Source organism: Pangasianodon hypophthalmus, chromosome 30, assembly GCF_027358585.1.
Source record: "Pangasianodon hypophthalmus isolate fPanHyp1 chromosome 30, fPanHyp1.pri, whole genome shotgun sequence".
Lineage (NCBI taxonomy): Eukaryota > Metazoa > Chordata > Actinopteri > Siluriformes > Pangasiidae > Pangasianodon > Pangasianodon hypophthalmus.
In genome coordinates, this window is record NC_069739.1 from 12,354,256 (window position 1) to 12,366,755 (window position 12,500).

Sequence of the window (12,500 nt, forward strand, 5' to 3'; positions counted from 1 at the left end):
GAAATGGCGTGAGCTTTTTGTTTTGTTCCTGGAGCTTGGAAAATGGCACGTACGTTTCGAGTGAAACCTGTTACAACTCTTCTGGAAGTTTATAAAAGGCTTTAGGTGGCTGAGTAACTGTTCTGAAGTCATGCACACTGTTTAGGGTGTTGTTATGTACACCATGTGTGAAATCATTTCAAATGTATAATGAGTTTTAGTAACTTATTGATGCCTCGGAGAGCTTGAGAGGCTTGAACTTAAATTTGGAGAAATGTGTTCTATCAATTTAGAAAGAATGTAGGAAATTATGATAATGAATGATAATGATAATGAAGTTAATGGAGGTAGAGCCTGGCGTCTGTAGAATCACGTGTCATTCCCAGTACGTCCCAGGAGATGTCACCAAACACACAGTCCTCTAATGGGCCTCGTACGTCCTGCTCAGTTCTCTCCATGATTGTTATCTGGCACCACATCATAGAAACTTACGCAATGCTGCAATCTAGAGCTCTAGATTCTAATCATGCATCTGGTCCTGCAGACCTAAGCAGATTTCTTTTAAATCAAAATTGTTATTCATGGTACACAGTGTATTTAGACTCACTAGCTGGAAAGGTAAAGAGCAGGACTCCTCTATAAAGCGTAGTAAGGTCCTTCAGGAGACTCACCTTATACCTTCAGACCATCTTACATTCTGAAGAGGATGAGTAATTCAGCTGTATCACTTTCACAGTAGAAATCCTTCTTCATAAATCGACACTGTTTTCAGTATATAAAGTGATATATACTTACACAGATTTTTAAAGCAGGAGTTTTGTTATTGTTACTGGGAAGGGACAATGACAATGAGTGCTTCACTCCCTGACTAGAACTTAGACCAGCTCATATGTGGAGGAGTCTTCAGCCTCTGGCTTTGTCTACATCATCAAAAGTCATTCAGTAACTCTAATACTCTGTTCATAATACATTTTTACATCAGATTTTTTTCTTCTAGATAATCAAACTTCTAACTGGATAGATAGATAGATAGATAGATAGATCACTTTATACATCCCAGAAGGAAAAATCACATATTACAGCAGCACAGAGATTTAGAAAATACACTAAGAGTAATGAGCATGAACCCTATTGTAATTTCTGCTCGTGCAGCCGTTGTAGTTTTTGTTATTTGATGGTGTCCTGGGACAGAAGCTCAAACCTGCACAGATCAGCTGACAGACGTCACTTCTAACCAACCTCTCTACTCACTCTCTGAATCAGGCTGTGTTCCCCTCATGCCTCAAGTCCACAACCAACTTACAGACACCAGTTATGGCCTGTATTAAGATCATCTTCTCCACATATTGTACGAGCATCAATCTGCCTAAAGGGTGAACAGGTCAACAGCGGACGCCATCTCCATCACTCATCGTTTACAGTTCTGCGTTCAACACAGCTATCCCCAACAAGATAGTCCCCAAACTCCACTAATTACATCCGTCTGGAACCCTGAGCACTGGTGTACCACAGGGGTGAGTGCTCAGCACATCCTCTACTCTTCACCCCTCACTGTGTGTCCTTTCACACCTCCAACAGCATCAGATCACAAACATTAGAGCAATATTCGTCTTATATCTGCCTTATATGTGCAATATTTGTTTGTTTTGTCCTTTTGCACTCTTGTTGTTTTGTACTGTATCTGTATTTGCACATATCTGCACTTTATTCCACATATAGTCCATACTTTTTCTGCCTATCTTTTATATTCTTTATATTATATTTTTATATTTTCTTTATCTACTTGTATACGAGTAAATTCTGGTTTATGTAAATTCTGTGTTTAGGACAGTCGTAAAAAACATTTCACTGCATGTGGTACTGTGTGTGTGAATTCTCCTGCAATCACATCTTTTAGTTTTTTATTATTTGTAAAATAATTCTGCAAGCCGTATTAACTTTGACCTCCACTTCACTATTAAGGGTTATATTATATAGATTTGTGACGTATAACCACAGCTGAGTCCATTTCAGTGAACCTTGAGAATAAGAATATGATAAACTGGTCAGAATCGTTATCACGTGTGGGAAAGAGCTTTAAGAGAATAAAAACACCAGCACCTCGGAGTATTTACCACAACGCACACACACACACACACACGCACACACACACACACACACACACACACACACACCTGTTGTAAGCCTTACAAACAGAATGGACAGATTACAGTTATACAGCAGGCAGAGACAGATAAAGATGAGTCTTTACTAAAAGACGCAAATTAGGAGAGTATGGAGAAAACAAAACACGAGGCAGGACAAAGACTTGTGCTACTAAAACTTATATTTTTCACTGCTTAGATTTTTCTAACTCAGAAACCCAATCTGAAGGCCACTGTGCTGCATTTCACTTAAAGATAAGACCGAGATTAAAAAAAAATTAAAATAAAAAAGAGAGAGAGATCATCTGAAAGAGCATTGTTCAGGAATTAACCCTTTCCACACTGATGGACAGTCAATTTAAGGCAGTTTTGAGGAAAATATAAAATGTAAATCACCTCCAAATCACTTGAGAACATCATTATCCTGATTTCTGCTGCTCTCTAAACTATTGGTATTTTTTTTACCTCGTAAATCAGCTACATCATGCAACAGTCCCAAAGTGTCCAAAAAACTTATATTTTCTATCATTTTGGTCATCAACATTAAATATTTTAGACCTGCAGGTTAAAAGTCATTGTTTATATACACACTGGAGGATTTTTTTTCCAGGTACAATGTTTTAGCTTTTATACTTGTGGTGTTCCTACACATGGACAACCTGTTTCCTTTTCAATGTAAGTGATATTTAGAAAAAAATGAAAATTCATAATTCACAAGGATATGTGTTAATCCGATGTATTAATTATGTATTAAACCTGATTCTTTTAACAGCTCTAACTTCAGGAAGTTGCTCATTCTAGTGCACTTTTTACTTTAATGACTCATGGATATAAAACAGATTTCTAGGCTTCAGCGAAACCCCATATGTCTTTGGAACCATGTTCTAAGATGTCCAAAAAGCCCTTTGTAAGACTTGGAAGGACACTTAATGACGAGCTCCTCATGTGCTCTTCTGAAAAGCCTGAGCAGGCCAGTTCTCCCGGGGAGGCCGGCTCTCTCCAGCGGCCGGAGTCATGTTCCAGTGAGAGGTTATTTTAAGGGTCTCGTCTGTCACAGCTGTTGTCTCAGGCACCACAGTGCTTCTGGAATTTCCTCACCTTTTTCTCTCCGCTGGTGAGTGTGGACAAACTGCTCCATTAACCTCTCTTCCTCTTTGGACAGAAGAGCCACAGATTTTGTAAGTATTGTTTAAAACTTTACAGAGCAAAGCTTTAAAATGTGCAGATTGTACTAATTAAACAGCTACACGCAGCTGATTTAGTGGGCATTGTTGCTGTGATGGTTGTTTTTTCGCTCTCACTGAGGCATGACAGTGTGTCTTTTGTCTGTATATTGACAGTACGTGACACACACAGTATAGACAAGAAGTTAAAACCCAAAACAAACATGATCAGGATTTAATGTTGCTTGAGTCTGCATTACTAACACTGCATTACTTCTATTCAAATTTTTTATTTAAACAATAAATTCCCATTTAGGTCTGCCAGTTAGGATAAAGTAGTGAGTCAGAGGCACTGAGGGTATCTCTTTTTTTCCATATTTAGAAGCTCCATAAATAGACAGCTGGCTGTTTGGACCATGTGCCGTGTGGCTGAGTGGTGACGGGTGAAAGAGAAGGGGTCTGTAATGTGATAAGCAGCAGCGGGCCAGAAGCAATAAAGCCACAGGATAAACAACATTTCCATTTCTCCAAATTTAATGGAGTTTATATGCACAAGAAGTGTCCTTTAGTGCTGTAATACCAGGGTCCTTTTAAACGTTTTAGCTTTCTCGTACATTTCTTGTACATCTTGTTCCACTGTACATTGCTGTGCCAAAAAATGTGAATGTAAATATATATTTTTTGCGACTGAAATGGAATTGTGTCTCTTATTACATGCCTTTATAAAGTCTTCCACACTGTCAAATGAGTGTTTCAGAAACCTTTACAGGACAGAAGTGCAAGATGTAATGTAAAAGATTTCAGAATTGGCTTTATTTCCCACTCACTTGGCTTCAGTTAAATGCCTTTTACTCTATCTTTTACTATCTCATTCATTCGACTGCTCCAGTTCTGACATCAAGCAAGAAACTGAGAACGCTTTTCTCCCAGGCCTCTGAGCTAAGAAAACATTTTGACCTGAACTTATTTGTCATGGACTATTTTAAAATTATCTTTATCAGATAATGGAGAGCAGTTCTCAGCCATCTGCTGATGCCAGCGACCAGGTCAGTGGTCTCGAGGAGAAACCTGTGGACCCAATGGAAGTCTTCAGCAGGCAGTTGGAGGACATCATCAACACATATGGTTCTGCATGTAGCCTGATGGAAGAGAAGATCTCCATCTTGGAGAATGATGAAGAGAAACTGGATGAAGAGACCACGGCCAAGGACTTGGCTGCTACCACAGGGGCCAGCAGCAGCCCAGTCAGCATGCTCCTTAAAGGACTTGGTGAGGAACATGCTTTATCTTTCTTGCTTTATCTTGTATGGTTAAAGTTTATTTTAGGAATCTTTGTTTGAAAGACTTTGTAAGAATTTATTTTAAGTTTTTAAGTTTACTTTATATACAGGGCTTCTGTAACCAGGAGTATACAGTACAGTGTAAGTATACTGTATATTATCTTATAAAAATGAATAGACTTAACCAACTACTGAGTAGGAGAGAATATAAAACAGCAAATCTCTTTAAGTTCCTTTAGATGAATACTATAATACAATACTTTTGTGGATCCTGTGCCCACTGTAGCGTCAGATTCCTGTTCTTGGCCGACAGCAGTGGAACTCGGGGTGGTCTTCTGCAGTTGTAGCCCATCCTCCTCATGGTTCGATGTGTTGTGTGCTCTAAGATGCTTTTCACAGTTGTAAAGAGTAAAAGTTTGACTTCCTGTCAGCTCGAACCAGTCTGCCCATTCTCCTTCCTCAGAACCGCCACTCACAGGATGGTTTTTGTTTTTCGCATAAACTCTAGAGATTATTGTGTGTGAAAATCCCAGGAGAAAATCTCAGCAGTTTCTGAAAAACTCAAACCAGCCCATCTGGCACCAACATCCCTGCCACGGTTAAAGTCACAGAGATCACACTTTCTCCACATTCTGATGTTTGATATGAACATTAACTGAAGCTCTTAAACATGTATCTGCATTATTTTTAAGTGGATTTGGTGAGTGTCACTTTACCTACAACTACATCTCAAAAACCACATGAAAAGATCTGAAATTAGCCCAAAACGTTCAGACATTTGGAGTTGTTGAATATAAGGGAGGAGACGGGGAGCAGCAGTTAGTATTAGTGTTAAATGTAGATTGTTTGATTTTGTTAGCTAGAATTGCTAATGTTAATGTTAATGAAGTGTTAGGTAACTAGTTAGTGTTTACCATCTATAGGTTTGTTTTTTATATAATTTGGGAGGTTTAGACTTGTCCATAGATTGAGCTTTGAGCAAGATGATGAGACATACCTACCTCCAAATCAACACAAATTAAAGAAACACAAAAGCACTGTTTCGCAAAGACCATCTCAGTCTCCGGATTTGAACCTGAGCTCTGAATTAAAGAGGACGATCCACATACACACAACTGAAAGTATGAAGGAGCTTAAAATGTTCTGCAAGGAGGAGTGGACAATGATCAGTCTCCAACCTTGTTAGACAGGAAGAGATTCGTTGTTGCTCTCTCCAGAGCAGGCAGCACAGAATATTCATTTTAAGGGTGCTGATAATTATGAAACTGGTGTTTGGAGGGAAAAATGCACTACTTAGAAACATGTCATGTTCCTCCAGGTTCTCCTGTCTCCTCAGAAACATACCAGTAGATGGATGGACTGTGTTAAATTGCCCTAGGTGTGGATGAGTGTGTGAATGAGTGTGTGAATGCTGTGAGTGTGTGAATGCTGGGAGTGTGTGAAGGCTCCGGATCCACTGCGACTCTGACCAGGATGGAGCGCTTACTGAAGATGAATAAATGAATATTTTTATTGCACATGAATGTTCACCATACTTACTTATTCATTACAATTAAAACATGCATGTAGTGCAGCAGAAAATCATCATGAATGAAAATGCAGATGAGGCTACGCAGGAAGTATTACGAAGCCCACCATTAAGCCCACGTTATTTTACTCTGACTTATACACACCAAAACATGTTTCCCTTCTCTCCTGCACCATTTATTCACTGCTTTGTTTTGTTTGTGCAGGTAAAGAAGCTTCGCTCCTGCTGCAAAGCCTAGAAAATCTCATCTCACCGGAGGAGAAACTGGAGATGGTGTTGAGGAAATATGCAGAGCTGGTGAGTATCTGCCTTCCATTCAGCAGATACACCAGCCATAACTCCTTTTGTTCATCTCTGAAAACAAGCTAACATCCAGCTAACAACAGGAGAAAAAGGCATGATTTCCAAAAGTAATGGCACTCTCCCCTACAGTTTTCCCTACAGAGGGCACATAGAGCTTATACACACAAGTTATAAAGCCTGAATGTACAAGGTTTAACAGCTAGCTGAAAATCGAGCACAAGAGCTAGCACAATCCCAATGAGCATGGAGTAAAGAATAGACAAAACTAGCATAAAGCTGAAATATACAAAAGTGGGCGTCGTGAGTTAACAGGACTGACACGATGAGCTCGAACGTGCCACCACTGTCACCAACAATCTCCTTTATATATTCTCCGAAAGACACGACGTCATTCCCAATCCACCAAAATCCACATTGGATCTGGTTCTCTTCCAGGAAATCCTGAACAGTCACAGACAGAGAGAAACTGATCTCATACAAATTCTACTTTCTTCTAAACAAATAAAGCCATTTTTTCCTGAACTAGGTTATGGTTGGAAAAGGGAATAATGCGCAATAAGACACACAGACAAGCAAACATGTTAACAAGCTACTACTGTAGAGCAAGACACGCCTCTGGGGCGGGACATATAGAGTTCTAGAGAGCATTTAATTGGATGATCAGAAAGTTATGCCTGGATATGAACTATGAACCACTGAGGAACACAGGAGCACGTTAAGTATCAGCTGTGTTAGTTTGTTAAATGTCTGGCGTAATCTGTGTGTGTTTGTGTAGCTGAAGGAGCAGAGGGACGAGCAGGTAGAGCTGAAGCTGCTGCAGAAGAAACAAGGCCTCCTGGTTAAACAGAGGGACCAGCTCCAGTTAGAGCACAGCCAGGGTATCCTGGCACGAAGCAAGTTGGAGAGCCTGTGTCGTGAGCTGCATAAGCACAACATGACCCTGAAGGTGAGCACGCTCAGCCCAGCCCTGCTGAAACGTCCTCTAAAAGAAAAAGGTCACCACCTTTCCCGCGGTTTCAGTACGTTCTCATCACAAGTGGGTGTTACTGGGGGAAGAGGTTTATTACTCGGATTTGTCACTAGAGTTTCAACATTAAAAAAAAACACTTTGTCCTTTAATGGAGTTAAATAGATGTAAAATTTTAAACCGTTTGATTTAAACAAACATGTAGTCATTGGCCTGTTATTTCACCGCTGATCTGAGGTCAGTAATAGAAATAAATACTTTACATGAGTTAATACTCTGTACATAAATCACTTACAGATGACAGTTTGAGTAATCCTCATTATTTTTCACATCAGTTTTCTGATTAATTATGTATTAACAGTTACTACTTTCTTTTAGCTTGCTTTCACACACACACAGAGAGAGAGAGAGAGAGAGAGAGAGAGAGAGAGAGAGAATAAGTGAGGCACGAGGTGACAAGGACTTAAAATGTTTTTGTGATAAGAGCGTAGCTGACTGCACACCCAGAGAGTACACTACGTTACAAAATGCCAATGTACAAATGTCGCAGGTTCGAATGTATTTGTAAGAAACTGATCAGAAACCAAACTAAAGAAAAGGAGAGCAGTGCTAGGGCTTACTGAGAGAGGAGGGCTATCCAGCTACATGGTCCAGAATCACACGATTAAACCACATGACCACACAGTGAGGAGGAGGACAGAGAGGGACACCCAGCACCAGGAGACCAGCCTCCTCACCCCAGACCCCTCTGCTCCTACTAACAGACACAGCAGAAATCAGTTATGAAAAGAATGAGGAATACCAGTTGGCCCAAACTGGAAAAACTAATAATATGATACAACGGGGAGCAAACAGTCAGGCTGGTCCAAAGAAGATCCACCTGAATTCCCCCAAAAATAAACAAGAAAACAGAAACACAGAGGAAACGACAAAGCAGTAGCCTGGACACACACGCTCGATGAAGGAGAACCAAACCTGAAACCCAGCAGAATCAGAATAAACAGAATTCAGCAGCATGGGCTTAAGCAGGACACCGAGAGCAACACCACTAAACTCAGCTAAAAGTAAACGTTAAGGCCTGGAAACACAGGAATTAGCAAATGTTAAAGCAAAAATAGCGAAAGTGACTCCATCATGGAAGAAAAATTCAAAATAAGGTTCATGTCACAGTTCAACCCTGTTATCATTCTCAACCCTGCACTCAGCTCTGTAATGTGACAGATTTCTTCATTATTCAAACAGGAATTAAAAAAAAATATAAGCTGCCATTAGTTTTGTTGTGTATATTAGATATGGATTTATCACATGGATAGAATAATATCTTGAAAAAAATGACATTCCTTTTTTAATAGTCTTTTTTAAAATGATTTTTCATTTTTAAATCGTTTCTTGCGTTTATGTTACATCGTAATAGGAGAGTGAGAATAATAGCTTTTTGTTATTAAAAATACTGCCACATACCAATTATATAAAACTGACGCTATTTTGTCACTTTGCAATGCACCTTTAAATACACTATTTTATTTTAAATGGAAAACAAACTGAACAACTGAGAAACAACAGGCAAAAATCACTGGAATTTTCAGAAATATAAATGAACCAGCAGAGAAATGTTAATATTGTATTGTTAATATCTGGGATCTCTAGGCACATTTATCTGAAATGATACACAAGTAAAGTAGAAATATTCCCAAAGCCCCATTAATGTACATAATGTTCTATAATAAATTTGGGTTTGATCCTGCACAAGTTGCAGTATGTGTTTTCTCCAGCTTGAGCAGTGCTTTCTGTGGACATTAAACACTGCAGTTATCTGTACTACACCACAGGAAGACATGCTGCAGAAGTGCCAGGAGGATGAGAGAAAGCGAGCGGAGATCACCAGTCGTTTCCAGAACACAGTAGTGGACATCCAGGCCCAGATTGAGCACCACAGCAACCGCAACAACAAGCTGTGCCAGGAGAACAGCGAGCTGGCCAACAAGCTCACGTCCATCATCCAGCAGTATGAGAAGAGAGAGGAGGTATGTTAGGGGATCACACACACACACACACACACACACTTAAACCTTTACAGCAGGCAAACTGGTGTTTGAGAGGTCCGGGGTGTAAATTAATATTTAGGAACACTTATTGCGTTTTGTCATTGTTGTTGTTGTACATCAACCTGACATCAAAACTGACAAAGATTTGTCATGTGAAATCTGTTAGAAAAACGTTTATAAATGCTTATGTACATTTATGTCATTTCTCATGAAGAGCTTATATTGGTCTTATATACGCCCATTAAAATGGCAGTATTTTGTGATGTAAAAAATGAAACCAAGGTAAATCAAGTCAGATCTTTTCCCACCTTTAACATGAAATAGCAACCAACAACATTCAAGTGACAAACAGAAACGTTTCAGGGGAAAAAAATAACAATAATCTGGTTGCAAAAGTATGCACACCCCTTACCTACTACTTTGTTAAATCACTTTTTCCCTTGTACTACAGCACTCAGTGTTTCTGGGTAACAGTCTGCCAACTTAGCACATCTTCATCTGGTCATTTTATTCCACTCTTCCTTGCAAAACTGCTCCAGATCTATCAGATAGCGAGGGGATCTCCTGTACACAGCCGTCTTCTAGTCATTCCACAGGGTTTAGATAGGATTTAGATCTGGACTCATAGCATGATGCTGCCACCACCATGCTTCACCGTGGCTATGGTGTTTTTTGGGTGATAAGCAGTCTTGCTTTTTGCACCAAACTTATCTTTTAGAATTATGCCTACAAAGTTCTACCTTGGTCATTAGAACGTAACACACTTTGCCACATGGTTTGGGGTGATTTATGTGGGCTTAGATGGTTTTGGGTTTTTTTTCGTAAGAAAAGGCTTCCATCTCTCTACCCTGCCTCATCGCTCAGACATGTGAAGAATACGACAGATTGTTGTCACATGCAGGGAGTGACCAGTACTTTTACCTCCTTTACCTCCCTGATAAGTTTTCCTCTTGTCCTTTCATCAGTTTTGGACGGACGTCCTGTTCTTGGTCATGTCACTGTGGTGACGATGGCCTTCACAGTGTTCCATGATACATCTTGGAACATGTTTTGGAAATTCTTTTGTACTCCTCTCCTGATGGATACCTTTCCACAACGAGATCCCGTACATGCTTTTTGTAAGCTTTTACAATCTATCTGAGATGGCAACTGCTACACACACTTTATAAGAATCTTTCCATAGCATTAGTTCAAACAAACAACTGAGCAACACTGTTTTAAAAAATCAGTATTATCTCTGGACTAACAGAAGGACCACACCTAATGGCTGTGGTATCACATGAACTAAGACATAACAGCAACCAGAAGATGATAAGATAGTCCCTTCCTAGAAATGTGTTTAACCTTTAGCAGTCTTAAACCTGCCTGAGCAGTATTTATATTGTCTATGAAGAATTGAAAACCTAAATCACATTTACATTCAGATGGCATCTAAATAATATGAGGGCAATATTCAGTGTCATCATTACAAATAATCCTGAATAAAAGATCATGTACAGTGAAGGGCCGTGTGAGAGACTCGGTATCTGCCTTCGATCCGCAGAAACACATCCTCACTTGGTCTCAGTTCATGCTTTATTTAATGGTGATACTCTGGTGATCTTATAGAAAATTGTAGCATGGCATGAGAACCCACAGGGGAATGACAGGCTAGACTCACTCTATCACACTCAGACCTGTGCATTATGGGTAGAAATAGACAGTGCAAGGCATTTAGTACAGATTTATTAGCACTCAGTGCTGAATACTGAAATCTTTACTGCCCCCAACTGTTTATGGAAGATAAATGCAAAGCCATGTGGAGCTGCAATGTGGCATGTCTTAGGTTTCTTTACATAAATGAGGTAATACATGTACAGTACACTGAAAATGAATTCTGCTTTATAAGTTTGTATTAATTCAGACACTAGCATAACGCATGTTGTTTATTTTAATAAATTATAAGTATAATTTAAATTTATTTAACATGAGTTCATATAGCTACACTACATACTGTACTTACAGTGAATCCCAAAAATCGTACAACATTCAACGCCAAAGGCCAACTTTTGGGAAATCTTCTGTTTTAAATTCTATCAGTTCATTCTAACAGACTACAACAGAGGATTTGGGATTGCTGTACATGTATACTATATGCCCAAAAGTATGTGCACCCCTGACCATCACACTCGTATGTGTTTTTTCCCCAAACTGTTACCACAAAGTCTGAAGCACACAGTTGTGTAGAACGTCTCTGTGTGCTGTAGCTTTACAGTTTCCCTTCACTGGAACTAAGAGACTCAAACCTGTTCCAGCATGACAATGCCCCTGTGCACAAAGCGAGCTCCATGAAGACATGGTGTGTGAAGGTTGGAGTGGAAGAACTCGAGTGTCCTGCACAGAGCCCTGACCTCAACCCCACTGAACACCTTTGGGATAAACTGGAACTGGAGACTCCTTACCCAACATCAGCGCCTGACCTCACTAATGCTCTTGTAGCTGAATGAACACAAATCCCCACAGCCACGCTCCAACATCTAGTGGAAAGCTTCCCAGAAGAGTGGAGCTTATTATAACAGCAAACACAGGGGAATAAATCTGGAATGAGATGTTCAACAAGCACATATGGGTGTGATGGTCAGGGGTGCACATACTTTTAGCAGTATAGTGTACCTCTAAAAGAAGTTCCCTGTGCTCTAATAGTAGATATTTCCTCTATGTCTCGAACAGAGCTTAGAGAAGATATTCAAACAGAAAAACCTGCAGCAGCAGCTGTCAGATGCCAAACTGGAAGAAGCTAACCTGCGTCTGAAAGAAGCCGAGGAGAAGCATAAGAGGGAGAAGGAATACGTGAGTTCCACAACACCCTTTGTCTCCGCTCTCTGAGCAGAAATAGCACTAAGACTATGAAAAGTGATTGTGAATTATATTCATTTTTACGTCCTAGGATTGCTAATTGATTTATGATGCTAATTCTGAATGAAAGAATTAGCATTGTGTATGCATGGAGAACACAGAGAGTCTGGTGGACCCATGGTAATATCTTGCTGTCTTTGTTGCTAGTTGCTTAAAGAAGCAATTGAAAAAACAAAGAAATGCTTCACAATGAAGG

At 39.7% G+C, this 12,500-nt stretch overlaps 1 protein-coding gene across 2 annotated transcripts in view; it reads left to right on the plus strand.

The window, feature by feature from the left end:
- Positions 1–3,128: 3,128 nt before the first annotated feature.
- Positions 3,129–12,500, plus strand: part of txlnba (taxilin beta a) — a 15,628-nt gene continuing 6,256 nt past the window's right edge. Inside the window, exons 1-7 of one of the 2 annotated variants that reach the window (XM_034302038.2) lie at positions 3,129–3,301; positions 4,288–4,555; positions 6,300–6,391; positions 7,173–7,343; positions 9,194–9,388; positions 12,119–12,238; positions 12,452–12,500. The exon at positions 12,452–12,500 is cut by the window's right edge and continues 26 nt beyond it. In XM_034302038.2, the coding sequence (XP_034157929.2) occupies positions 4,291–4,555; positions 6,300–6,391; positions 7,173–7,343; positions 9,194–9,388; positions 12,119–12,238; positions 12,452–12,500 (892 nt within the window). In that variant the 5' untranslated portion in view covers positions 3,129–3,301; positions 4,288–4,290. The remainder of the gene's footprint in view (positions 3,302–4,287; positions 4,556–6,299; positions 6,392–7,172; positions 7,344–9,193; positions 9,389–12,118; positions 12,239–12,451) is intronic. The other variant, XM_034302039.2, reaches the window with a different exon arrangement.